A 26358-nucleotide genomic window follows, 5' to 3' on the forward strand; every position below is an offset into this window, starting at 1 on the left:
ATCGTGTACGTTTGTGTTTGTCAGTGTGTGTGCGTGTGCATGTCTGTGTATGTTTGTGTATTTGTGTGTGTGTGCGTTCGTGCGTGTGCGACTGCATGCGTGCATCTCTGTGTGTGTGTGTGTGTGATTTCACAGTCCCTCTGTGTCTCTCTCTGTACAGAGTGGATAGAGGAGCACTCCTCAGCTGGTGCTCCCCTGGCCAACTATGCCAATAACCACCTAGAGACGTACCGCGACCCGCACGTCCCGCCCCCGCTGCCCCCTGCCCCTGGAGGGACCAAACGTGAGTGGGGTTACACCTAAAGGGCTCTACCTGGAATCAAAAAGGGTTTTTCAAAGGATTCTCCTATGGGGACAGCCGAATAACCCTTTTAGGTTCTAGATATCACATCGTGTAGCAATGAGTAAGTGGAGCAGACAAGGTGCGCTCGCGCTGTAAGGGGACATCGGCTGCACTGATAGACATACTTGATCCTCTCTCCATCAGTTGACAACGTGAGACAGAATTTGATAGAAGTACCGAAAGTAACAAAACATGTTCTAGTATCAAAAAAGTTTCAGTATACCATGCAACACACACACACAATTTCAATACCAGGATCTTGTGTACTACGGACATCTGACTCGCAATAATATATACCCTCAATGTACAGTTCCAGGGCACACACATGCATGACCAGACACAGACCAGGCGATCCTCGTGATCAAGGGTTTCTAGAGCTCAAACTCTTGAGGAAACAATTACCGTATGATGTCATTAACCTGTCTATCAGCTACACGTTGTTACTGTAATGAAAGCTGTATGTATTTCAACTAGCTATGACTAATATATCATGGATGGATCACTAGGAAATATATTAAGCATTCTCTCCTGGCAACCACTTTACTATTTTCACTGATTAAAGAAATGGTGAACAATTTAATAAATACAGTATATGGATGCTTGGGTTGATTGGATGGACAGACATACAGGGTTTACATTGAGATTTCTGGTCACTGGCCTACACACAATACCCCATAATGTCAAAGTGAAATAATGTTTTTAGAAATGTTTACAAATTAATTACAAATGAAAAGCTAAAATGTCTTGAGTCAATAAGTATTCAACCCCTTTGGTATGACAAGCCTAGTAAAATAGTAAAATGTTGCTTAACAAGCCACATAATAAGTTGCATGGACTCACTCTGTGTGCAATAATAGCGTTTAACATGATTTGTTTTATGACTACCTCATCTCTGTACCCCACACATAAAATCATCTGTAAGGTCACTCAGTCGAGCAGTGAATATCAAACACAGATTCAACCACAAAGACCAGGGAGGTTTTCCAATGCCTCGCAAAGAAAGGCAGCTATTGGTAGATGAAAAAAAAAAAAAAAAAAAGCAGACAGAATATCCCTTTGAGCATGGTGAAGTTATTAATTAGGCTTTGGAGGATGTATCAACACACCCAGTCACTACAAAGATACAGGCGTCCTTCCTAACTCAATTGCCGAAGAGGAAGGAAACCACTCAGCGATTTTACGATGAGGCCAATGGTGATTTTGAAACAGTTACAGAGTTTAATGGCTGTGATAGGAGAAAACTGAGGATGGATCAACAACATTGTGTCACGGTTCAGACAGACGACCAGAGGACCACAATTGCGTCACACCAGAAAGTTTATTAAACTTAAGGGAAAAGGGAAGTAGGGAGTGAATGAAGGCTCCAGGGGTAACAGGGATCCCGTCCAATGCGCTGGGTCTGTGCCCCCCCCAGTGGCAGCGATGCGTCCTATGAAGCCGGTGGTGGGTGGTCCAGAAGTCCTGGGGGGGGGAGACACAGACACAACAGGGCGGAATGAAACCAGGCAGCAGTACAGTTCAAGGGAAATCCAAAATACGTAGTAGCAAGGCAGAAGGCTGGTCAGAGTTACCGGGATTGAAGAGTAGTCAGGAGTCGTAATGGCAGAAGCAGGTCTGGATCTCCTGAGGCAGAAGAGTATCCAAAAAACAGGCAGGTCCGGGGTCACAAAACCAGGGTGAGCCAGAAGCGCGAGCAAACAGGTTCCGGGTGTGAGCTTTGCAGACGATCTGACACCGGAGAGCTGAAAGACAGGGCCTTAAATACTGGGAGAGGTAGTGGGTAATGCAGCGCAGCTGGCAGAGTAATTAGAGCAGAGCAGAGCAGGGACAGGTGGAGCTAGTTAGGCTGAGTAGAGAGAGTGGTGAGCAGAGTGGAAGAAAATTAAGGTGGTAACCCGGTGGAGTGAGAGGCCCATGACAGAACCCCCCCCCCCAAGGGACGGCCCCAGAAGTCCCAAGAGCAACACCACGCCGGGCGGGAGGAGGGGAGCCGGAGGAGGGCTAGAACTCCTCCGAACGGTCCGAGTGAACGTCCTCATCCTCGGAGGAAGCCGGAGGGCCGTGGTCGGGAGATGGGACAGGTCCCGAGACAGGATCAGGCACAGGACAGGAAGCCGAGCGGGCCGGACGGTTAGGGACCCCTCTGGGGCGGCCCCTACGGATTGCAGGTTGATCAGGATGCCGTTGGTGGAAAGCGGTGATGAGAGTCCTATCCACAATCCGACTAGCTGGCACCCAGGTCCTCTCCTCAGGTCCATAGCCCTCCCAGTCAATGAGGTACTGGAGACCCCTACCCCTCCGTCTGGACCGAAGCAGGCGGCGGACGGTGTAAACCAGACCACCATCGACGAGCCGTGGAGGAGGAGGACCAGGCGCAGCAGGGACCAGCGGACTCTCATGGATGGGCTTAATCTTAGACACATGGAAAGTGGGGTGCACCCTCAGGGAATTAGGCAGTTGGAGCCGGACAGCAGTTGGGCTAATCACTCTTATGATAGGGAATGGGCCAATGAACCGAGGTGCCAGCTTCTGCGACTCCACCCTGAGTGGCAGGTTCTTCGATGACAACCACACCCTTTGACCAACATGGTAGGTGGGAGCAGGAATTCTCCGACGGTTGGCCCCGGTAGTGTAGCTGGCAACGGATCTGAGGAGTGTGGCTCGGGCTTGTGACCAGGTGCGGCGACATCGACGGGCAAAAGCAAGTGCAGATGGGCAAGTAACCTCCTCTTCCTGGCTGGCAAATAGAGGAGGCTGGTATCCATAAACACATTGGAAAGGGGACATACCGATGGCAGAGCAGGTCAGAGAATTGTGTGCGTACTCCACCCATGTCAATTGCTGCGACCAGGAGTGGGGGTTGCGTGAAGTCATGCATCGCAGTGCCTTCTCGAGCTCCTGATTAGCCCGCTCTGACTGCCCATTGGATTGGGGATGGAATCCGGAAGTCAGACTGACTGTGGCTCCCAGCAGGTGACAGAACTCCTTCCAAAAAGCGGAGGAGAATTGTGGACCACGGTCAGAAACTACATCCTTTGGCAGTCCGTGGATCCGGAAGACGTGTTCCAGGACCACCTGGGCGGTCTCCTTGGCGGTTGGGAGCTTGGGGAGGGGAATGAAGTGTGCCATCTTGCTGAAACGGTCAACGATGGTGAGAATGACGGTCATGCCACTTGAAGGGGGCAGCCCCGTGACAAAGTCAAGGGCGATGTGAGACCAGGGACGTCTGGGCACAGGCAGGGGCTGCAGCAATCCGGCTGGGGGCTGGCAGGACGACTTGTGTTGGTTGCAGATGGGGCAGGCTTGGACGAATTCCCGTACATCCTTCCTCAGAGAGGGCCACCAGAACCTCTGGGCGAGCAGGTTGTAAGTGCGGGTGGAGCCAGGGTGACAAGCTAGGCGGGAGTCATGTCCCCACTGAACGACCTGGGACCTCAGGTCTTCGGGGACAAAAAGGCGGTCAGCTGGGCAAGTGCTGGGACCTGGCTGGTTACGGAGAGCCTCCAGCACCTGTTCCTCAACAGCCCAGGTCAGAGCTGCAACGATGCAGGGACTTGGCAGAATCGACACAGGGTCCTTGGAGGGGGTGTCATCCTTCTGGAATTGACGGGAGAGGGCGTCTGGCTTGGTGTTGCGTGATCCAGGCCGGTATGACAGAGTGAAATTAAACCTGGTGAAGAACAGGGCCCAGCGGGACTGCCTGGAGTTCAACCGTTTGGCCGTGCGGATGTACTCCAAGTTCTTATGATCTGTCCAAACGAGAAATGGAATGGTGGACCCCTCCAGCCAGTGACGCCACTCCTCCAAGGCAAGCTTCACAGCCAGCAGCTCACGGTTCCCTATGTCGTAATTGCACTCAGAGGGGGACAACCGACGTGAGAAAAAGGCACAGGGATGGAGCTTCCTATCCTCCGCAGCCCACTGAGAAATCACAGCACCAACTCCCACATCCGAGGCGTCCACCTCCACAATGAATTGCCGGTCCACATCAGGCATCTGGAGGATGGGAGCGGAGGTGAACCTCACCTTGAGGGTACTGAAGGCTTTGTCGGCTGCTGGGGTCCAGGTGAAGGGTTGCTTGGTGCTGGTTAGAGCAGTGAGAGGGGCAGCAACGGTACTGTAGTTCCGGATAAACTTCCTATAGAAGTTAGCAAACCCCAGAAACTGTTGCAGCTTCTTTCTGTTCTCCGGAACAGGCCATGAAGTGACTGCTGATACTTTGGCAGGATCCATTTGGATACTTCCCTCTGCCACTATGTACCCCAGGAAGGCCACTGTCTTGACGTGAAACTCACATTTCTCTGCCTTGGCGTAGAGGGAATTCTCCAGAAGACGATGAAGGACTTGCTGGACATGGCGGGTGTGTTCAGACAGGTTTCTGGAGTAGATTAAGATGTCATCCAGGTAAACGAAGACAAACTTGTTTAACATGTCCCGCAGTACATCATTCACTAGAGCCTGGAACACAGCAGGAGCATTGGTGAGGCCAAAAGGCATAACCAGATACTCGTAGTGGCCTGTTGGTGTATTGAATGCGGTTTTCCATTCATCTCCCTCCCGGATCCGCACTAGGTGGTAAGCGTTTCTGAGATCCAACTTGGTAAAAACAGTGGCTCCCTGGAGCAACTCAAAAGCAGAGGTGAGCAGAGGCAGAGGGTAACGGTTTTTCACTGTGATGTCGTTGAGTCCCCTGTAGTCGATGCAGGGGCGAAGAGATCCGTCCTTCTTCCCCACAAAGAAGAAGCCAGCACCAGCAGGAGATGAAGATGAACGGATTAATCCTGCGGACAGAGAGCCATTGATGTAGTCCTCCATGGACTTTCTTTCAGGAGCAGACAACGAATAAAGACGACCCTTTGGAGGAGCTGTTCCAGGGAGGAGGTCGATGGCACAGTCGTACGGTCGGTGAGGGGGCAGAGATGTGGCTCTTGCTTTGTTAAACACCTCTCTGAGACCATGGTAGCATTCTGGGACATTGGAGAGGTCAGGAGCGGAGTTAGTAGGTACTGGCCGAGGGGGTAGTGCGGCAGCAAGCAGGCAGGTTCGGTGGCAGTCCTCTCCCCACTCCCTGATCACCCCGGTCACCCAGTCGAGCTGAGGGTTGTGCCGGCGGAGCCATGGGTAACCCAGGATGAGGGGTTGGCCTGGAGAGGGGAGCAGGTGAAACTGGATAGTTTCTTGATGGTTTCCGGACAGACCCATCGAGACCGGGGCCGTGACATGAGTGACCGATCCGAGTAAGTGTCCGTCCAGTGCCCGGGCAGGAATAGGAGGTGTCAAACGGAGGTTCTCCAGTCCCAGTTGGCGTGCCAGCTTGATGTCCATTATGTTGGCTTCGGCGCCAGAATCCACCAGAGCAGCCAGGGTGTGAGTTGAGTCAGAGAGGCGGAGGTGAACTTGCAGCAGGGGTTTGCGGTCGGAGGACTGGATGGTCATTGAACTCAACCGGACTCCCCCTATGCCCGGTGAGCTTCGGCCCTTTAAAGGGCAGGTTACCACACGATGTCCCTCACCTCCACAATAGAGGCAGAGGTTTGAGGTGAAGCGGCGCTGGCGCTCTGCAGGAGTGAGGGAGGCTCGCCCAATCTCCATAGGCTCAGACTGATCAAGCTGACCTGGGTGAGTGGCAGTAGATGACAGGAGCCCAGTCGGATCTCTCCGAATGCCGGTAGTAGGTGGACCTTGGCGCCCCCTCTCACGACGACGGGTCTGTATCCTTCTGTCGATCCTGACAGTCAGTGCGATGGCTTCATCAAGAGTGGAAGGCAGTTCATGGGAGACCAACTCGTCCTTGATATAGTCAGCCAAACTATGGAAGAACGCGTCCACCAACGATGGTGTGTTCCAAGAACTTCGTCTAGCCAGGGTTCGGAAGTCGATGGAATGGTCTGCGACTGTACGTCTGCCTTGTCGAATACTGAACAGTTCACGAGACGCCTCTGCGGTGGGTGAATCCAGGTCAAACACCTTCAGCATCTCCTCAGCAAACAGGTCGAAGGTTGCACATGCGGGGGTTTGACGTTCGAACTCTGCTGTTCCCCAGAGTCGAGCTCGGCCCGTCAGGTGAGTGATGGCATACCCAACTTTAGCCCCCTCCGTGGCGAAGGTCCTTGGCTGCAAGGAGAACTGAAGTCGGCAGCTAGTCAGGAATGGCCGGACCTGGGTTGAATCGCCGTTGAACCGCTCGGGGTTTCCAATCTTGGGTTCCGGAGCAGCGGCTGCAATGACCGGGGCAGGTAACTCGGGGGCTGGGCTGGTGGGCAGACTGGCTGGGGTAAGGTTGGTGAGGAGTTGAATGATCATGGCGAGTTGTTGTTGCTGCTGCTGGAACTGCTGCTCATGCTCATCGGTTTCCATGTCGGGGAAAGTGTGCGCTGAGTCCATAATGGTCAGATCGTACTGTCACGGTTCAGACAGACGACCAGAGGACCACAATTGCGTCACACCAGAAAGTTTATTAAACTTAAGGGAAAAGGGAAGTAGGGAGTGAATGAAGGCTCCAGGGGTAACAGGGATCCCGTCCAATGCGCTGGGTCTGTGCCCCCCCCAGTGGCAGCGATGCGTCCTATGAAGCCGGTGGTGGGTGGTCCAGAAGTCCTGGGGGGGGGAGACACAGACACAACAGGGCGGAATGAAACCAGGCAGCAGTACAGTTCAAGGGAAATCCAAAATACGTAGTAGCAAGGCAGAAGGCTGGTCAGAGTTACCGGGATTGAAGAGTAGTCAGGAGTCGTAATGGCAGAAGCAGGTCTGGATCTCCTGAGGCAGAAGAGTATCCAAAAAACAGGCAGGTCCGGGGTCACAAAACCAGGGTGAGCCAGAAGCGCGAGCAAACAGGTTCCGGGTGTGAGCTTTGCAGACGATCTGACACCGGAGAGCTGAAAGACAGGGCCTTAAATACTGGGAGAGGTAGTGGGTAATGCAGCGCAGCTGGCAGAGTAATTAGAGCAGAGCAGAGCAGGGACAGGTGGAGCTAGTTAGGCTGAGTAGAGAGAGTGGTGAGCAGAGTGGAAGAAAATTAAGGTGGTAACCCGGTGGAGTGAGAGGCCCATGACACATTGTAGTTACTCCACAATACTAATGAAAATAAGGAAGCCTATACAGAATACAAATATTCCTAAACATGCATCCTGTTTGCAACAAGGCACTAAAGTAATACTGCAAAAAATGTGGCAAAGCAAATACATTTTTGTCCTGAATACAAAGTGTTACATTTGGGGTAAATCCAATACAACACATTACTGAGTACCACTCTCCATATTTTCAAGCATAGTGGTGGCTGCATCATGTTATGGGTATGCTTGTAATCAATAAGGACTGGGGAGTTTTTCAGGATAAAAAATTTATGGAATAGAGCTAAGCACAGGCAAAAGCTTAAAGGGAAACCTTTCCACCAGACACTGGGAGATGAATTCACCTTTCAGCAGAACAACAACATAAAACACAAGGCCAAATCTACACTGGAGTTTCTTACCAAGAAGACAGTGAATGTCCTTGAGTGCGCGAGTTACAGTTTTGACTTAAATCTACTTGAAAATCTATGGCAAGACCTGAAAATGGTTGTCTATCAAATCAACAATCAATTTGACAGAGCTTGAAAAATCTTGAAAATAATAATTGGTAAATGTTGCACAATCCAGTTGTGGAAAGCTCTTAGAGACTTACCCTGAAATACTCACAGCTGTAATCACTGCCAAAGGTGCTTCTTCAAAGTATTGACTCAGGGATGTGAATACTTATGTAAATTAGATATTTCTGAATTTCCTTTTCATTCAATTTGCAAAAATGTCTAAAAACATGTTTTCACTTTGTCATTATGGGGTGTTGTGTGTGTAGATGGGTGAGAAAAAAAAGAATTTAGTCCATTTTGAATTCAGGCTGTAACACAACAAAATGTACAATAAGTCAAGGGATATTTATCTTTCTGAAGGCATAGGTAGACAAATAATGTGAAGTAATATATGATGTAACCGACCCATACATACAGACATACATACAGACAGGCAGAGAGGCAGACAGAGATAAAAAAGATGTTCCAGATAATGTTCCTTTCCCTGTGTTCTCTAGGAGGGAAGCCGTTCTTCACACGGAACCCAGCGGAGCTGAAGGGAACCTTCATTAACACCAAACTGAAGAAGAGCCGCCGCGGGTTCGGCTTCACCGTAGTTGGGGGCGACGAGCCGGATGAGTTCCTGCAGATCAAGAGTCTAGTCCTGGACGGTCCTGCTGCTTTGGATGGGAAGATGGAAACAGGTGCAGTACACCGCCTTAGCCCACCTGAGGGCACTGTTTCACACCATTTATACAGAAAGCATTTGCGCAATTCCTATGGGGATTGAAGTGATTGTGTAAGCTAAGAAACAAACATATAGGGGCCATACAGTATGTCACAATACTTGCACCCCACATAGTACATTCATTGTATTGCTTACTGTGCTACTAACAGTGTTATTAATGTGCTTGTAATCCTGTTACTGTTTTAGTAACTGTCCTCTCCGTCTCCCTCCCTCCCCTCCTGTAGGTGACGTGATAGTGAGCGTGAACGACACCATCGTTCTGGGTTACACCCACGCCCAGGTGGTGAAGATCTTCCAGTCCATCCCGATCGGCTCCATGGTGGACCTGGCCCTGTGCCGTGGCTACCCCCTGCCCTTTGACCCTGACGACCCCAACACCAGCCTGGTGACCTCCGTGGCCATCCTGGACAAGGAGCCCATCATCGTCAATGGCCAGGAGAGCTACGACTCTCCGTCCAGCCACGGCAGCCAGACCGGAGGGCCCGTTAACGGGATGAGGGAGCCACGGGCCCACAGTCCCTCAGCGGATGTGGCGTCCAACGGCTCTCACGGCTACTCCTCCAGCGACGTGGTCACCCTGGCGTCATCCATCGCCGGGCAGCCAGAGCTGATCACGGTGCACATGGAGAAAGGCGATAAGGGCTTTGGGTTCACCATCGCTGACAGCCTGACGGGTGGGGGTCAGAGGGTGAAGCAGATCGTGGACTACCCCCGCTGCAGGGGCCTGAAGGAGTCAGACATTCTGATGGAGGTGAACAAGAGGAACGTCCAGAACATGAGCCACAACCAGGTGGTGGACCTGCTCAGCAAGTGTCCCAGAGGGAGCGAGGTCACCATGCTGGTGCAAAGAGGTACGTAGTCCACTGATCATGGTCAGGAGGGAGGGAGAGGGGAAAAGGGATGGATCAAGGTGTGTCTGGTCATGCTAATATGTCAACCGTCCAGAGGGGAGGGAAAGGGGGAAGGATGGTGGTGTGTCACCAGAAAAGGCATAGTGACTGGCTAGCAGCCTGTATAGCTAAGATGAAGGGAAAGAGTGAGTAAGAGGATGAATGAAGGAAGGTGTGGGTGTAACTTTGAGAAGGAGTGAGAGATGAAGGGAGTAGGTGATCAGATGAGTGAGAGCAGGAGTGGGTGACATGGTGGAGAGCAGGGGCAGGATGGGAGGAAGAGACAGAGGAGAAGATGATAGTGTTAGGTTAGGGTCTGTTATCTGTCATGAATATGGATGGGGAGTGACTCCGCTGCGTTCTGTCAGCTCAATCTGTGACATAGGCCCTCCTGCCTTTCTTTCTCTCTCTCTCTCTCTCTCTCTCTCTCTCTCTCTCTCTCTCTCTCTCTCTCTCTCTCTCTCTCTCTCTCGTATTTTTCTATCTATTTCACTTATTATTTTTCACTGGTCTAGCTCTCAATCTGTTTTTTTTCTTTCACTTATTCTTTCTCACTTTGTATCTCTCTTACACAATCTTTCTCACTCTCTCTCTCACCGTACTCTCTCACCCTCTCTCTGTATGTCTTTGCCTCTGGCTCTGTGTCTGTCTTGCTTAGAGTATAATTGGGTGTGTTAATTGTGAGAGGGCTCAGCCAAAGACGCTGTCTTACTCTGATGAAAGTGTCTTGTTTTTCAATTACCTTGGGAGGGAGAGAGAGAAAGAAAGTGGAAAAGAGTTAAAGAGAGGAACACAGGGTAAGGTAGGGTGAAAGGAGAGAAAGAGATAGGGAAGCGGTACATAGAAGAGAGAACAGCCATTGATTCTGATTAGAGGAATAAGTGAATGGGAGGCAGAGCTAGTCGAGGACGTTAGCAGCAGCAGAGCTGTTAAAGCAGCAGTCTGTTTTCACACATCATTAATGTCTATGATTGACCTTCCTCTGTCACTACAACCCAGACCATCTTTCCCACATGAATAACCACTGGAGATTAAACCTAATAGGTCTTCTCAAAAACCTTGGTAGAGTAATGAAGTTGAACCCATAGGTGCATGTATTCACTAAAACCTTACTCAACAGCGTTCTTACCCTACCGTGTTAAAATAATTTGCAAACGGTTACAGTTTGAGTTTTGCTAGGCTAGAAAAGGAGACAAACTGTTAATAGCAGCCATGAAATATGAGCAGGTCAGCAGAGCAGCAGACTGATGATGTCAGTGAGGAGGGAGCTGCAGCTGTCTGGTTGGCTGTCTGGTTGGCTGTCAGAGGAGGAAGATGCAGTGACCTTTCTGGTGATTAGGAGCCATAATGCCTCATAACCCACAACAAACAACACCTTTAGAGGATCAGACGAGGGGAGGGGAGGGGAGGAGGGGGAAGGAGGAGGAGAGGGTAGTCAGGAGAGAAAAAGAGGGAGGAGTCAAAGATGGGGAATGTCCAAGGTGTATTTGTTTAGAGAGGAGAGTGAGGAGGAAAGAAGGTAGAGGAGGCGGATAAGGTGAAGAGAGTAGCGCGGAATGCAAAGAGAAAGGGAGGAGGAGGAGGCTCAACAAGGCCGGGTCCAAAATCTGGCTTGCCTACTCAGGGTTCTAGACTAACTTTTTCCACTGGTGGCGCTGGTGCTACTAACTTTTTCAGTTGATGGCACCAGCACATGATTTGGTCACACCAATTTTTTGCCGCTGCACAGTGATAATGTCCTGACCTGTGTCAGAACCAGGCTAATAATGACTAGCCATCTTTTAAATTAGCATGCCTTTGCAGGGCTAGACATTCAGGTAAATTTGCCAGTGGCACACCGGGCCAGTGCCAACTGAAAGCTACTGGCCTAAATGAAAAGAATACTAGCCTGGGAAAGCGAATGATGTTATCCTTAATTTGCTGGCTGTGCAAGTAGCCTATAGCCTATAATGACCTACCCTTCATACACAAATAACTACATTTGAACTTGACAATATCATATTTACATTGATTGTTTGGATTTAAAAATGTAACCTTTGCGCAATCTTAAAAAGGGTGTTATTGTTAGACATTTTGAACAGTCGCTCTACAGTTGTAGGGCCCTATAAAATCAGTTTTATCTTTCGGGAAATTCTGTTTTCCCGGTTTAATTTTTCCCGGTTTCTGAGTTTTCCTAATTTGTTCAGGTTTTCATTCTCAAAATCACACTTTCTTTTATAGAAAAAAAGAAAACAATTCTGATGTTTTAAGTCCACAACAATGCTTAAACCACATCAGGAGACCACTTTTGAGATCGGGGAACAATCAAAAATGTAATAAAAATTGGAGTGTGTAGTTGATAATATATATATCCTACCTGTCAAAAGTTTTAGAACACCTACTCATTCAAAGGTTTTTCTTTATTTTCTACATGGTAGAATAATAGTGAAGACATCAAAACTATGAAATAAATCATATGGAATCATGTGGTAACCAAAAAAGTGTTAAACATGTCAAAATATATTTTACATTTGAGAATCTTCAAATAGCCCCCCTTTGCCTTGATGATAGTTTAGCACACTCTTGGCAATCTCTCAACCAGCTTCATGAATGGAATGCATTTCAATTAACAGGTGTGCCTTCTTGTCACGTTCGTTGTATAAAGGATCGGACCAAGGTGCAGCGTGGTATGCGTACATGTTTAATAATTTAAAGAAACACTTTCCCACCTGTACAAAAGGAACACCTAAGTGAGATTGCTGTTCACTGACTACAGCTAAGCGTTCAACACCATAGTGCCTTCCAAGCTCATCACTAAGCTAAGGACCCTGGGACTGAACACCTCCCTATGCAACTGGATCCTGGACTTCCTGATGGGCCGCCCCCAGGTGGTGAGGATAGGCAACAGCACAGCTGCCATGCTGACCCTCAACACGTGGGCCCCTCACGGATGCGTGCTCAGTCCCATCCTGTACTCCCTGTTCACCCACGACTGCTTGGCCACACACGACTCCAACACCGTCATTAAGAGTTTGCTGACGATGGTAGGCCTGATCACTGACGACGATGAGACAGCCAATAGGGAGGCGGTCAGAGACCTAGGAGTGTGGTGCCAGGACAACAACCTCTCCCTCAATTTGGGCAAGACAAAGAAGCTTATCGTGGACTACAGGAAATGGAGGGCCAAACATGCCCCCATTCACATAGACGGGGCTGTAGTGGAGCGGGTCAAGTTCCTCGGTGTCCACTTCACTAAGGACCTATCATGGTCCAAACACACCAACACAGTCGTGAAGAGGGCACAACAACGCCTCTTCCCCCTCAGGAGGCTGCAAAGATTTGGCATGGGACCTCAGATCCTCAACAAGTTCTACAGCTGCACCATAGAGAGCATCTTGACAGGCTGCATCACCTCTTGGTATGGCAACTGCTCAGTATCCGACTGCAACGTGCTACAGAGGGTAGTGCGAATGGCCCAGTACATCACTGGGGCCGAACTCCCTGCAATCCAGGACCTCTATACCAGGCGGTGTCAGAGGAAGGCCCTAAAAATTGTCAAAGACTCCAGCCACCCAAGTCATAGACTGTTCTCTACCGCACAGCAAGTGGTACCAGACTGCCAAGTCTGGGACCAAAAGGCACCTGAACAGCTTCTACCCCCAAGCCTTAAGACTGCTGAACAGTTAATCAAATGGCTACCCGCACAATTTACATTGACCCCCTTTATAATTTATTTATTTATCTAAATTGTTTTTGCACTGACTCCCTTGCAATGACTCTATGCACTAGACTCACTAGACTACCCACACACTCACACATACTACAGTGACACTCCAACACACACACACACACACACACACACACACACACACACACACACACACACACACACACACACACACACACTACATACGTTCATACAGGCAAAACACACAAACATGAATATTCACACCACACACACACACTCACACATAGACACACTTTCACACTTCACATACGCTGCTGCTACTCTGTTTATTATATATCCTGATTGCCTAGTCACTTTTACCCCTACCCACATGTACATACTGTATTACCTCAATTACCTCAACTACCTCGTACCCCTGAACATTGACTCGGTACTGGTACTTCCTGTATATAGCCTCATTATTGTTTTTATTGTGTTACTATTTCCTTTTTTATTTAGCAAATATTTTCTTACTTTTTAACTCTGCATTTTTGGGAATGGGCTGTAAATTCTACAGCTGTTGTATTCGGTGCATGTGACCAATACGATTTGATTTGATTTGAACTGTGAGTCATCAATCTGTTCTGTATGTGTGTGTGTGAGAGAGAGCTTGAGTGAGTGAGTGTGTGAGTGAGTGAGTGATTGAGTGAGTGAGAGTGAGCGCAATGTCACAGGAAACATACAGGAGGTGTGCATCATGACATCAAGTCAATACCTTCACAAGCAGCAGTATGCAGACTACAGCCATACATCTAGCATCCTCTATCACTTGGTCTCATTTTAGTTTAGACTCTGGTTAAGATACTGAACGTCGGTATTAAAACGAATGCTAAGATATCTGTCTTACCTAGCCGTCAACATTATTAGAGATGCGCCATGTCATAGTCATCAACAGTTCAACATTTATCCTTATCGCCCCAGGGGGCCAGGAGTTCTCTGCAGAATAGAGTTTCTGTTAAATGTAAAAGGTTTTTGTTTGGGAGCAGAAAAGCTCACATATACCCGTCAAGAATGGATTATCCATAAGGGGTTCTGTTTTGCTAGCTACGCAAAAAAAAAAGAAAAAGAATGCATATTGTCTAGCTGTAAAATAATATGTTTTGTCAATACATCAATATGTGCCACAATAGCAGAACAATCTATCTGAATGGAATTTAATGGTGGCTTGGATGTAGGACATCCCAACGAATGGGCCTCCTAGTTTTCAATGCTGAACCCATAGAATAATATCAAGAGAGAGGAGAGGGAGAGGGAGAACGTTTTAAACATACAGTACATTAACCCTTCTCAGCCTCCCCCACCCTTACCTTTCCTCCTCTCCCCCCTCAAACCCTTCTACCCACAATATTTCTCGTCCCCCTCCCCTACTCGGTAACTCGTAAATATCCTCCATCTTGCCTTTGTTGCCATGACAATACTCCGCAGCACCTCAGGAAGGACTGTCCACTGGGTGATGATGGATCACAAGAACCATATACTGACAGGGAGGGAGGGGGAGGGAGGAGATAAATGGGAAGAAGAAAAGAGATAGGGGTTAGAAAATAGGAAGAGATGGAGAGGTGGATAGAAAGAGAACGTGGGGATGTACTGTATAGAGGAAGGAAGAGTGGCAAAGGGAAAGAGACGGAAGTAGCCAAACAAAAGAGGTTCCTGTAGCACTGTGATGCATGGGCAGTTGAGAACGGCCATTCATTCCCTTAGTGTGGGCACTGCTGAGAACATAGCCAAGGCCACAGCATGATCAGAGCATAGAAACAGCAAGCCATTCACTAACTGATATTGTTCCACTCTGAAAGAATACATGTACCCATACGCATATACACACCCCACATACACACACCCTCAAAAGTCGACTCTCACACCCCTACTTACACACGCATAATCATACACACGTTTTTGCAAATCTTAAACCAATGCTGACATAGTACGTGTATGATTTTGAAATGATAAATTCCACTACATCTGTGTTTGACATGAACAGAGGGAGAGGTTTTCTGCACACACACACACACACACACACACAGACAGACACACACACACACACACACACAGTTTGTGACAGATGGCCAGGACATATTTTCAAGGCCTGATGAAATATAGAACCACCCCACCCCCCAATCCCAAACAAACACACACATGCTCAAATACAGGTGCACACACACTGTTCACACACACACAATCACACACAAACACACACAAACACAAACCCATCATCATATGTCAATATGCATACAATCTCACACATATGGATGCATGCACACACACACACCCACTTTCTCCCGATAATCTCGCCATTAATAGCTGTTTCTATCCAGTCAGCTGGGTGGGTCTGACACCGTTAAAACAGACCCAAGGAGTCCCTCTCTGAGCTGTGTAAAAGTTGGACCGCTCCACAGCTCCAGTGTATTACAGAGACCTCAGTCCATTACAGATCAACTCACTAGCCACTCTGCTCTTTCACTCCAACACTGTTAACTTCCCTTCACAATAGAATAACAATGACCAGGCCCTCTTAGTCATTCAGACAGCATGGTCTGCTCAGTATTCATAAGACTGGGCCTTTTAAGCCTGTGTTGCATCCTTAGTGATCAATTCAGAGGCCAAGGATTCATTGTTCCGTTTCAGAGGATTGGAATTGCCCATATATCATATGTATGTGTGTCACACATGTATTGTATGCGTGTGCGTCTATGCATGTGTGAATGGCCATGCGTGAAAGCAGAAATGTGTGTTTCCCTCCATCAATACGTGACAATCAATCTCCTCTCGTTCCTTGTGCATCAACAGGTCGCAACATAACCCGGGCATTCATCTAGATTTAACACATAGTGGCAGCAAGGACAGAACTGAGATACGTGTACATCAATATCACAGTGCTGGAACTACTGTAACACAGTGAGGCGCTGAACCACGCATTAATTAACACGCATTAGCACAACATGTACATTTGCTGCTTTATCTGACATAAGCTGGCTGACTGCAGAGCAGGGGTCAAGTCCATTACAATGAATTTCAATTGAATGGTGGGGATTCAATTCACATTGAGAAATGCACCAGATTATTTACTATTTGTTTGTTTTTCAATTTGATGTGTACGTCAAGTTTCATGCCAGCTTGGCCCCAGATCTTTATTCGCTTCAGCTGCTGCTCTTCAGACTATAGATATATCTTAGAGTGGCGTTAGGTAGCCCAGCTAGCACATAATGGCCACACCACTAATTGGCCACACCTGATCTTAATGTGTGCTTGTTTCCTTTGAAATGGGGTCTGTTTGAATACGCTAGAACATCTTTGTATGCATAAAAAAAACATTTCATGCTAGCTCCATCCAGGTGGCGCAGTGAACTAATTCCATGGATAGAGAACAGAAGATTCTAGGTTTGAATCTCACTGATGCCGTGTCACAATAAAAATACATATGTTTTCATGATTAATGCCTAAGGAAATTAATTTCCATGTGTCCTATCTGTGCTTGGATAAAACATTTTTTTTAACCCATAATAACTTAGTAGTGTTATTGAAACATTCAGTGAAAGTTTTAAGGAAGTTATAAAATAAAGGTTATTTCAAGTTATCATTTCCGTTCTCAGAGCGTTAATGAAACCTCCCAGGGACACTTTCAAGGAACCAGAGTAAATGTTTTCAGAACCTCCCTGCAACCTAAAAGTAAACGTTCCCAGAACAGGCAAATATCTTGACTTCTGTTCTCAGAACATTTAAAAAACGTACCGGTCAGGAAACATATGGCTTCGTTCCCACAACCAATGTGAAACCAAAAGCAAGCATTCCCACGACTTCCGAGGAACCAAATGTGCTAGCTGGGAGGTTACAGTGCAAAACAAAGTTTGGGAACCACTGGTCTAATCGACCTGTGTTGACCTTCTGTTGTACAGTATGTGCATCCACGCACACGCTCATCCACATACTCATCTGCATGCTAGCTATGATGTTCCTCCCACTCCTTGTCATTACAGGCAATTCCACTATCTGAAAAAAAGAGAGAGGGAGTGAGAGAGAGTGTGAGGATAAATTATGAATCGTGTAGAGAGGTGCTTTGCCGCAACAGAAGGTTGATGCAGCAGGATGGGTAAAGAAAGAGCAGGAGATGGATGCTCTTGTATCATGTGTTAACCTTGCCGGAATGTTCCATGGATGTTTGCCATGGGTTTTTTTTGTGCTGGGTCGTGGGGATAGTGACAGCCTGAGGGTATGTATGCATCGGCCACACGTGAAACTTAAATCAGTTTGAGATTAAAGAGGAGGATTGGCTTCATCTAAGGAGTCTGAGATGCAGGGAGGGAAGCGGAGCTCAGGTACTGTAGATGAAGACACCTCAGGGATCAAACACTCATAAGGAGGTATTAATAATACCTTCTCTAGAAGGTACAGATGCACTATGCTGCCTTATTGTTAAACCGAAAGCTCTGCTGTTGTTTGATAATTACCTTCTAGAAGTGTCAAGCTCTTCCACAGGTCGAACGCATTGTCAAACACCCTTATTACACTTTACATCAATCTGGAGTTTCCTTTCTAGTTAATATACCATTAAAAAATATATATATATATAATAAAACAACATTGTCTGTTGAATTGATACAAAGACAAAAAAGAAGTGAGGGAGAATAGAGCGTCTCTCTGTTGCTCTGCTCAGTACCTGTTGTCATGGATTCCGTACCAGTTGCTTGAAACAGGTTGATGATTTTATCAGTTGAGTTGACAAAGTAAGGTTTTGTTTCACAGAAAAACGCTGTATTAATAGATATCGTAGTTGTGAGGGGTTTGAAATAAGATGTTAACTTTTAAATGTACATTATTATTATTAATCATCCCATTACTTCTAGCATGTCTTGTATTGTGCGGTATCCCCAGACAATTGACTCCATGTGTGAATATTTCATTAAGAGAGAAGGAGAGTCGGAGGAGAGGAAAGAGAGAGAGAGGTGGGGGGAGCAGGTGGATGCCAGCAAGCCACACCATGCAAGGAAGAGGAGGGGAAGGCACAGGGAAAGAGAGGGAGGGAGCTAGGCAGACAAACTCTGCTTTTCAATGTGCGAGTGTTGAGCAGAGGAGCTGCTGCCTGCTGTGTGTGAACACACAGAGAGATAGACGTTCAGAAGATGCTCTCAGTGAGAGGGGAGCTGACGCTGGGCTTTCATATCATGCTCACGCTCCTGGACTCCTTCTCTGCTGGTAATAGTTGAGATTCTGCCTGCAGAGCGCTCTGTCTCGCCGACCCGCCGAGGTTGAACCGATTGGCCATCCAGTTGCGCTCGCTATTGTTTGGTGGTTTGATCGCTCGGTGGCTCAGTGTTGTCTCTTTCTGTGGATCGGTGGATGGGAGCAACACTCTGCAGCTGTAGCATCAGTCAGTGAGCCTCACTAATGCAGATAGATCAATGGCTCCTGTCCTAATAGCAGGCGAGAGAGAGAGAGAGAGAGAGAAAGCGGGTGAGAGAGCGCAGAGCAGAGCGGTGATCACTGTGGCTAACGCGCAACGTGGCGCTTGTAGAAAGAGGGAATGAGTGAGATGGAGAGAGAGTGAGAGCTGGACTAGCTCTACTTGGCTCTGCAGTAGGACCCATTGTCCATCCCTCAATCCTTGCGTCCCTCTGTCCGTCCGTCCTGGGAAGTGGTTGTTTTTGCTCGGGGTGGGTGAGGGTTACAAAGTAACGCTGGTCATTAATGCTCTCTCTGTCTCTCTGCCGCTACTTTGCAGGAGTGGTGCCGGCCAAGAGGAGCCCCAAGCTGGTGGTGAGTACACCACAATTCTCTTCTCCTTCATCTCCTCCCTTCTTCTCCCTCTCCTCCGCTGCATGTGTTTGTGTTATTCATGCCCACTTCCTACTGGATGGATGTGGGGGCTATTTAAAGAACAAAAGACACAGAGATAAGGAGGACAGGATTCTAGTCTTTCCTATTCCGCTCTCTATCCAGCCTTCCATAGACCTCCCCTGCACCTTTTCTTTATCCCCACTTTCTTTCTTTGACTCTCTCGCTCCCTCACTGTGACCCCCTTATCCTCTCTCTCGCAATCTCTCCATTACTCCCTCTCCTCCGTCTTTTCTCTCTCTCCGTTGTCCCTCTCTCTCTCTCTTTCTCTCCCTACCCTCTTCCTTCCATCTCTCCCATACTGACATACTTTGAGTGATTAAGGGTAGCCTGCCTGGGTGCCCTGATTGAGTCATTGTAAAGGTGACCAGCTGGTAGGGAGGGCACAGGGTCACGGATGAGGGGAAAGAGGGATGAGGGCAGAGAGCCACAGATGACAGGAGAGAAGGATGGGAGGGATGAAAGAGGAGAGAGGGGCTGTCTTATAGCAGTGGCTCGTGTGAGCTCACAGAAACTAGTTGGAACGCCCAGAGCCAGGGATGAGGGGAACAGGGATAAGAAATACAAAAGGTATAAATAGATGAGATAGAGAGAGTGAAGAGGAGAGATTAACAAATAATGATGGAATAAGGGAGAGAACTGAAGGGAATTTTGGAGCCATTCTACGGGACTGACTCACATGCTTGAGCCCACAGCTACATTAGACAGAGCGGAAGAGAGACAGACTAGTCTACCTCAGTGCTGGAGCAGTGGGATGCCAGGGACAATCCCTTTATTCTGAGGTTTAAAGAGCAAACGCATCCTCATCTTTACGACTCATCTTAACCTGATGAGAAATCAATACTGGCTTTGAGGAGACGTCATCAAACCTGTTAATGACACTCCCAAAGCATCCCCTGGAGCCTCGTCCAGAGGGTAACGTTGTCCCTAAAAACTGATCTGAGGTCAGTTTTGTGTTCTGCCCATCTATCCTCCTGAGACCGAGCAATTCATTTTTGTCCATTCGTTTTTTGGTCCGTATCTCTAAGGTCATACATGCTACTGTGTTAGGATGTCCTGTTGTACCTTTGAGAGGACATTTTGGGATTTTCAATGATATCACCTTGATTTTCTGGTTCTTAAAAATGGCTACAATCACAATTACCATCCCAATTAGCACATGTCGTGGTAAGTGTGTGTAGTTGTGTAATTATCATTTTTGTGAGTTTGATATTCTAATTGTTTCTAATAGATAAATATCTCACATTTCCCGAACAAAAGACCTGGGAAATTATAAAAATGTCCCTCAATGTCACACTAATGCAATTCCACAAAATACACAACATGTGCAGAAGCAGATTGGCAAATTGTACGTTATCCAAACAGGTTGTCGCATGGAAGCCTTTAGCCTAGGGTATTTACTTCACACAAAGTTGCCATAATTTCAAAGCACACACATAATTGACACTGCCAGACTGCACAGGAGACCTGAATGCAGTTTAGAGTTCTCATCAGAGCTGAAAATTCCATGCTGGTGCGACCCAAGCCCGGTGAGCTGAAGCCTGTGCCCAGGCCTGGTCCGACATCACAGAAATTAAATGAGCCCGAACCCGAAAATAAAGCCAAATGTCTAGAAATAGTAGGCTATGTTGATTTAAACTGGTGTTGAGAATAACACGGTGGAGGCTGGCGGCAGCGGAGTGAGGATATGAGGAAACAGCCATTGGGCCTAGAAAAAGTGCAGAGAGAGGACAACTCACCTTAGTTATGATGAAATGAATGATGAAATTATTGAAATAAAGTAGGTTAATGCAATTGAAGGCATTTATCAAATTCTTGCTTATATGTCCCAAAGTCATATACAACCGTTACAGTATACTAATTTAATGAAATAGTCATGTGTGGTCACCTAGATTATCATTTTAGCACCGTTTTGATTGGGACAACTCCATCGCGCTGCTTTGAGACAAGTGTGGGGGACTCAATGTCAGATCGTTGTTTTCACTGAATCGCCGTTTGGATATTTGGTAACAATTAGGCTGGGGAAATTAGCTAAGTTGAGGTGAATGCTAATGATCATATTTATTCTAGTTTGCTCATATATTAGCTGATCAGAACATTTTTCTAGCATGTTATACAAGTGGATTTTGCTCATCAATTGCATAGTAGCCTGGCCTACTCCCTACCAAAAGCCTGTGACTTGTCTGATAATCAATCAATGTGATTTTGTTTCACAGAATCTCTGTCTGTATATTTGGTTAATTGATCTCTGGCTGGACAAGTGGAAGAGGTAGCTCATGTATTCATTTACTCATCTATCACTGATCAGAAACATTTAGCATGCAATAATGTAGCCTAAATCAATTGTATTATTTGTTAATTGGCTCACGTAGTGTAGCCTTACTGTATATAGCCTTAAATAGAGCCTAGGCTATTTTCCTATAGTCCCAATCCCACTGAAACCCAAATCGTGACTCCGCTCTTGTGTGTTATAACATTTCCGCTGCTTCTCTGCGCTGTCTCATATTGAGAGCTTAGGTAGAGAACGTGTGATCAACGAACGATATGAGATATGAGATTTTTACCTTGATATTAAAAAAATGTCCTCTCTTCATCTCCCCATTATTCATGAGCTGATCTGCTATCTGTATGAACATCAACTCGATTTTGCCAAATAGGAGATATTCTGTCATTTGTCGTTGGCGGTTGTCTAGCAAGCTTAGCAACTTTGGTCATTTTACTTTTTTTTGACTGCAGTTACAACGTTTGTATGATTCAACAATGCTGGCCTACTCGGGTTGTGCTCTGTGAGTCCTGAGCACACTCTCTGTCGAGATAGCCTAGGCCTACTGCTGAAATGCGCTGAATTAATTGAGGAACATGATAACGCTCTGAATTAATGAACGGCCGGTTTCGCAATTCACAACAATGTCATTGGCGATCAAAGTTACTCTACCATTACTACACTGAACAAAAATATAAATGCAACATGTAAAGTGTTGGTCCCATGTTTCATGAGCTGAAATAAAAGATCCCAGAAATTTTTAATATGCAGAAAAAGCATATTTCTCTCAAACTTTGTGCACAAATTTGTTACATCCCTGTTAGTGAGCATTTATCATTTGCCAGAATTTGGCAGTACTGTACGTCCAACTGGCCTCCCAACTGCAGACCACGTGTATGGTGTCATGTGGGCAAGGGGTTTGCTGATGTCAACGTTGTGAACAGAGTGCCCCATGGTGGCGGTGGGGTTATGGTATGGGCAGGCATAAGCTACGGACAACGAACATAATTGCATTTTATTGATGACAATTTGAATGCACAGAAATACTGTGACGAGATCCTGAGGCCCATTTTTTTTAAAGGTATCTGTGACCAACAGATGCATATCTGTATTCCCAGTCATGTGAAATCCATAGATTAGGGCCTAATTTATTTATTTAAATTGACTGATTTCCTCATATGAACTGTTTACTCATTAAATCTTTGAAATTGTTACATGTTGCGTTTATATTTTTGTTCAGTATACACTGTAAAAATCAGTTTCATTTGCTGTGAAATCTTTAAATAGTGGCGCAGCCACAATGTCAATGTGGCACAGCCACAATGTCAATGTGGCACAGCCACAATCTTATTTTGGGAGAACCCTGAGTGACCATATCTTGGTTTTAAAGGCTTTAAATTGGCACTTCTGATTTTTGCTGGTATTCCTGGTGTTGAAACTTTGTAGATTTTCAGGAAAATATATGAATCCCTATTCCCTACTCCCAAGTGTGTTTTTATTATGACGATTCATCAACCCTTAGTTCTTCATCAGGTGCCTATGGGCAACTTCTACCCAGAGTCATCCATAGAGTATGTACTGTATAGTACAAGAATACATGTATACGACAGGTCAAATGTTTTAGAACACCTACTCATTCAAGGGTTCTTCTTAATTTTTTTACTATTTTCTACATTGTAGAATAATAGTGAAGACATCAAAAATATGAAATAACACATATGGAATCATGTATTAACCAAAAAGGTGTTAAACCGATCAAAATATATTCTATATTTGAGATTCTTCGAATAGCCATCCTTTGCCTTGATGACAGCTTTGCACACTCTTGGCATTCTCTCAACCAGCTTCATGAGGTAGTCACCTGGAATGCATTTCAATTAACAGGTGTACCTTCTTAAAAGTTAATATGTGGAATAATGCGTTTGAAACAATCAGTTGTGTTGTGACAAGGTAGGGGGGGAAGATAGCCCTATTTGGTAAAAGACCAAGTCCATTTTATGGCAAGAACAGCTCAAATAAGCAAAGAGAAACGACTGTCCATCATTACTTTAAGACATGAAGGTCAGTCAATACGGAACATTTCGAGAACTTTGAAAGTTTCTTCAAGTGCAGTCGCAAAAACCATCAAGTGCTATGATGAAACTGGCTCTCATGAGGACCGCCACAGGAATGGAAGACCCAGAGTTACCTCTGCTGCAGAGGATAAGTTCATTAGAGTTACCAGCCTCAGAAATTGCAGCCCAAATAAATGCTTCACAGAGTTCAAGTAACAGACACATCTCAACATCAACTGTTCAGAGGAGACTCTGTGAATCAGGCCTTCATGGTTGAATTTCTGCAAAGAAACAACTACTAAAGGACACCAATAAGAAGAAGAGACTTGCTTGGGCCAAGAAACACGAGCAATGGACATTAGACCGGTGGAAATGTGTCCTTTGGTCTGGAGTCCATATTGGAGATTTTTTGTTCCAACCGCCATGTCTTTCTGAGACGCGGTGTGGGTGAATGGATGATCTCCGCATGTGTATTTCCCACCGTACAGCATGGAGTAGGAGGTGTTATGGTGTGGGGGTGCTTTGCTGGTGACACGGTCTGTGATTTATTTAGAAATCAAGGCACACTTAACCAGCATGCCCTACCACAGCATTCTGCAGTGATACGCCATCCCATCTGGTTTGGATTTAGTAGGACTATCATTTGTTTTTCAACAGGACAATGACCCAACAAACCTCCAGGCTGTGTAAGGGCTATTTGACCAAGAAGGAGAGTGATGGAGTGCTGCATCAGATGACCTGGCCTCCACAATCTCCCGACCTCAACCAAATTGAGATGTGTTGGGATGAGTCGGACGGCAGAGTGAAGGAAAAGCAGCCAACAAGTGCCTAGTATGTGGGACCTCCTTCAAGTCTGTTGGAAAAGCATTCCAGGTGAAGCTGGTTGAGAGAATACCAAGAGTGTGCAAAGCTGTCATAAAGGCAAAGAGTGGCTATTTGAAGAATCTCAAATCTCAAATATATTTTGATTTGTTTAACACTTTTTTGGTTACTACATGATTCCATATGTGTTATTTCATAGTTTTGATGTCTTCACTATTATTCTACAATGTAGAAAATAGTAAAAATAAAGAAAAACCTTTGAATGAGTAGGTGTTGTAGGTAACTTTTGACCGGTAGTGTACATACTTCAGCGTTCCTGTTAACAGGAAGCAGGGATATTTGGGATTAGAGATTAGCAGGGATATGGCATCAGTCATAGCTGGGGCGTCGCCGATTGAGGTCATTTGACAGGGTGGGGGAGGGGCAGGGCACTGTAGGGGTCGAGCGGGACCAATGGTGACCCTGTTTGGCTGTCACTGTCGATTAGTTTTTCTCTGAGGAAAGCAGGCTTTTCCCCCTCTGTGTTATATCATTGAAATGTCAGGCTGCATGCAACTCTGTGTCAGCCTCTAAGAGCTGTTCTGCCTCTGGTGCTGGACTTGAAATATGTGCTCAGAGTACACTGCCATATACAAGAGGGACCCAACTGTCTTGGTGTATTTGCAACTCTGTCTTGATCAAAATGAAGTGTTGGCTTGTAAGTGTGTTTTTGTTTCTACTAACAAGATTATTTTTAAATGTGTTAACTTTTCTTTTCATGCATTATGTTGGTTTTAATATTTGACTAACCATAACAAACATTATTGAACCGTAAAATGTCTTAATAGAACTAGACACAACTTGATGACATGGTTTCCTTGACCTAACCTCAACCTTAATGTTCAATGTGTTAGACACTTACAGGTTTTACACAGTCCATTTTGATTAGCTTCTTCAAATGTCCCTTTGTTTTAGCCAGGCTTAGTGGTCATGCATTCAGCATTGTGGTGCTCATGTGAATTTTGGCTTCAGGCCAATGCCTACTTCTTACTTAAAACATAGTTTTCTGTGTGTGGGTGTCATAGAAACCATCTCTCCCCCACACCATTAGACAACAGCTCTAACTGACAGTCACACTCAATTAACTTGGTGTTTCAATGATGTTGACCTTGGATTATTGTTACCTTCTTCTCGCTCTCTACTACCTTCTTACTCATCTCTCCCTCTCTCCCTCTCTCTCCTCTCTCTCTCTCTCTCTCTCTCTCTCTCTCTCTCTCTCTCTCTCTCTCTCTCTCTCTCGCTCTCTCTCTCCCTCTTTTCTCTCCCCATCATTCTTATTTCTCTCTTATTCGTCTCTCTTTCTTCCCCTCTTTTCCCTCCCTTTCTCACTATCACCTCACCTTCTCCTCTCGTCTTATCATCTCTCTCCTTGTGTTGCACCCTCTCTCCCTCTTTTCCCCCTCTCCCTCCTCTCTCTCCCTCCCCATGATGTCCGTTCAGCAGCAGCTGGAGAGGAAGGACAGTCAGAGCAGCTCCCAGCACAGTGTGTGCAGCCATCGCAGCACCCACACAGACTCTCCCAGCCACCCCCCCTCCAACATGTCCAGTGAGGCCATGGCCCCCCCTCCGGCCGCACCCACTCAGCCGCTGCCTGGCCTGCCTCCCCTGCCCACCCAGGACCCTGGAGATGGCACCATGACCCTCCAGAAGAAGCCAGACCCCTTCAAGATCTGGGCCCAGTCCAGGAGCATGTATGAGAGCAGACGTGAGTAGACTCAAAATCAAATACTTCATTGTGGTTTATGATGACAACTTATAAAGGTAGGTTCAACAATGCTGCCGAACACAATTTGATATATGTTTTTTTTTTATGTCTAAGGCACTGCATCGCAGTGCTAGAGGCGTTACTACAGACCCGGGTTCATTCCCAGGCTGCGCCACAACCGGCCGTGGCCGGGAGTCCCATAGGATGGCGCACAATTGGCCCAGCGTCGTCAGGGTTAGGGGAGGGTTTGGCAGGGTGGGCTTTACTTGGCTCATCGCGCCCTAGCGACTCCTTGTGGCGGGCCAGGTGCCTGTAGGCTGACCCCGGTCACCAGTTGAACGGTGTTTCCTCTGACACATAGGTGCGGCTGGCTTCCAGGTTAAGCTGGCAGGTGTTAAGGAGCGCGGTTA

General features: G+C 46.7%; 1 protein-coding gene across 7 annotated transcripts in view; it reads left to right on the forward strand.

Moving 5' to 3' along the window:
- Window positions 1-26358, forward strand: part of LOC311147829 (membrane-associated guanylate kinase, WW and PDZ domain-containing protein 1-like) — a 202062-nt gene that overhangs the window by 152160 nt on the left and 23544 nt on the right. For 6 of the 7 annotated variants that reach the window (XM_084184632.1, XM_084184626.1, XM_084184629.1 and 3 more), the window contains 5 exons: window positions 161-283; window positions 8411-8596; window positions 8865-9491; window positions 18953-18987; window positions 25684-25948. In XM_084184632.1, the coding sequence (XP_084040758.1) occupies window positions 161-283; window positions 8411-8596; window positions 8865-9491; window positions 18953-18987; window positions 25684-25948 (1236 nt within the window). The remainder of the gene's footprint in view (window positions 1-160; window positions 284-8410; window positions 8597-8864; window positions 9492-18952; window positions 18988-25683; window positions 25949-26358) is intronic. The other variant, XM_084184628.1, reaches the window with a different exon arrangement.

Source organism: Coregonus lavaretus (assembly GCF_964263955.1).
Source record: "Coregonus lavaretus genome assembly, chromosome: 20".
Taxonomy (NCBI): domain Eukaryota; kingdom Metazoa; phylum Chordata; class Actinopteri; order Salmoniformes; family Salmonidae; genus Coregonus; species Coregonus lavaretus.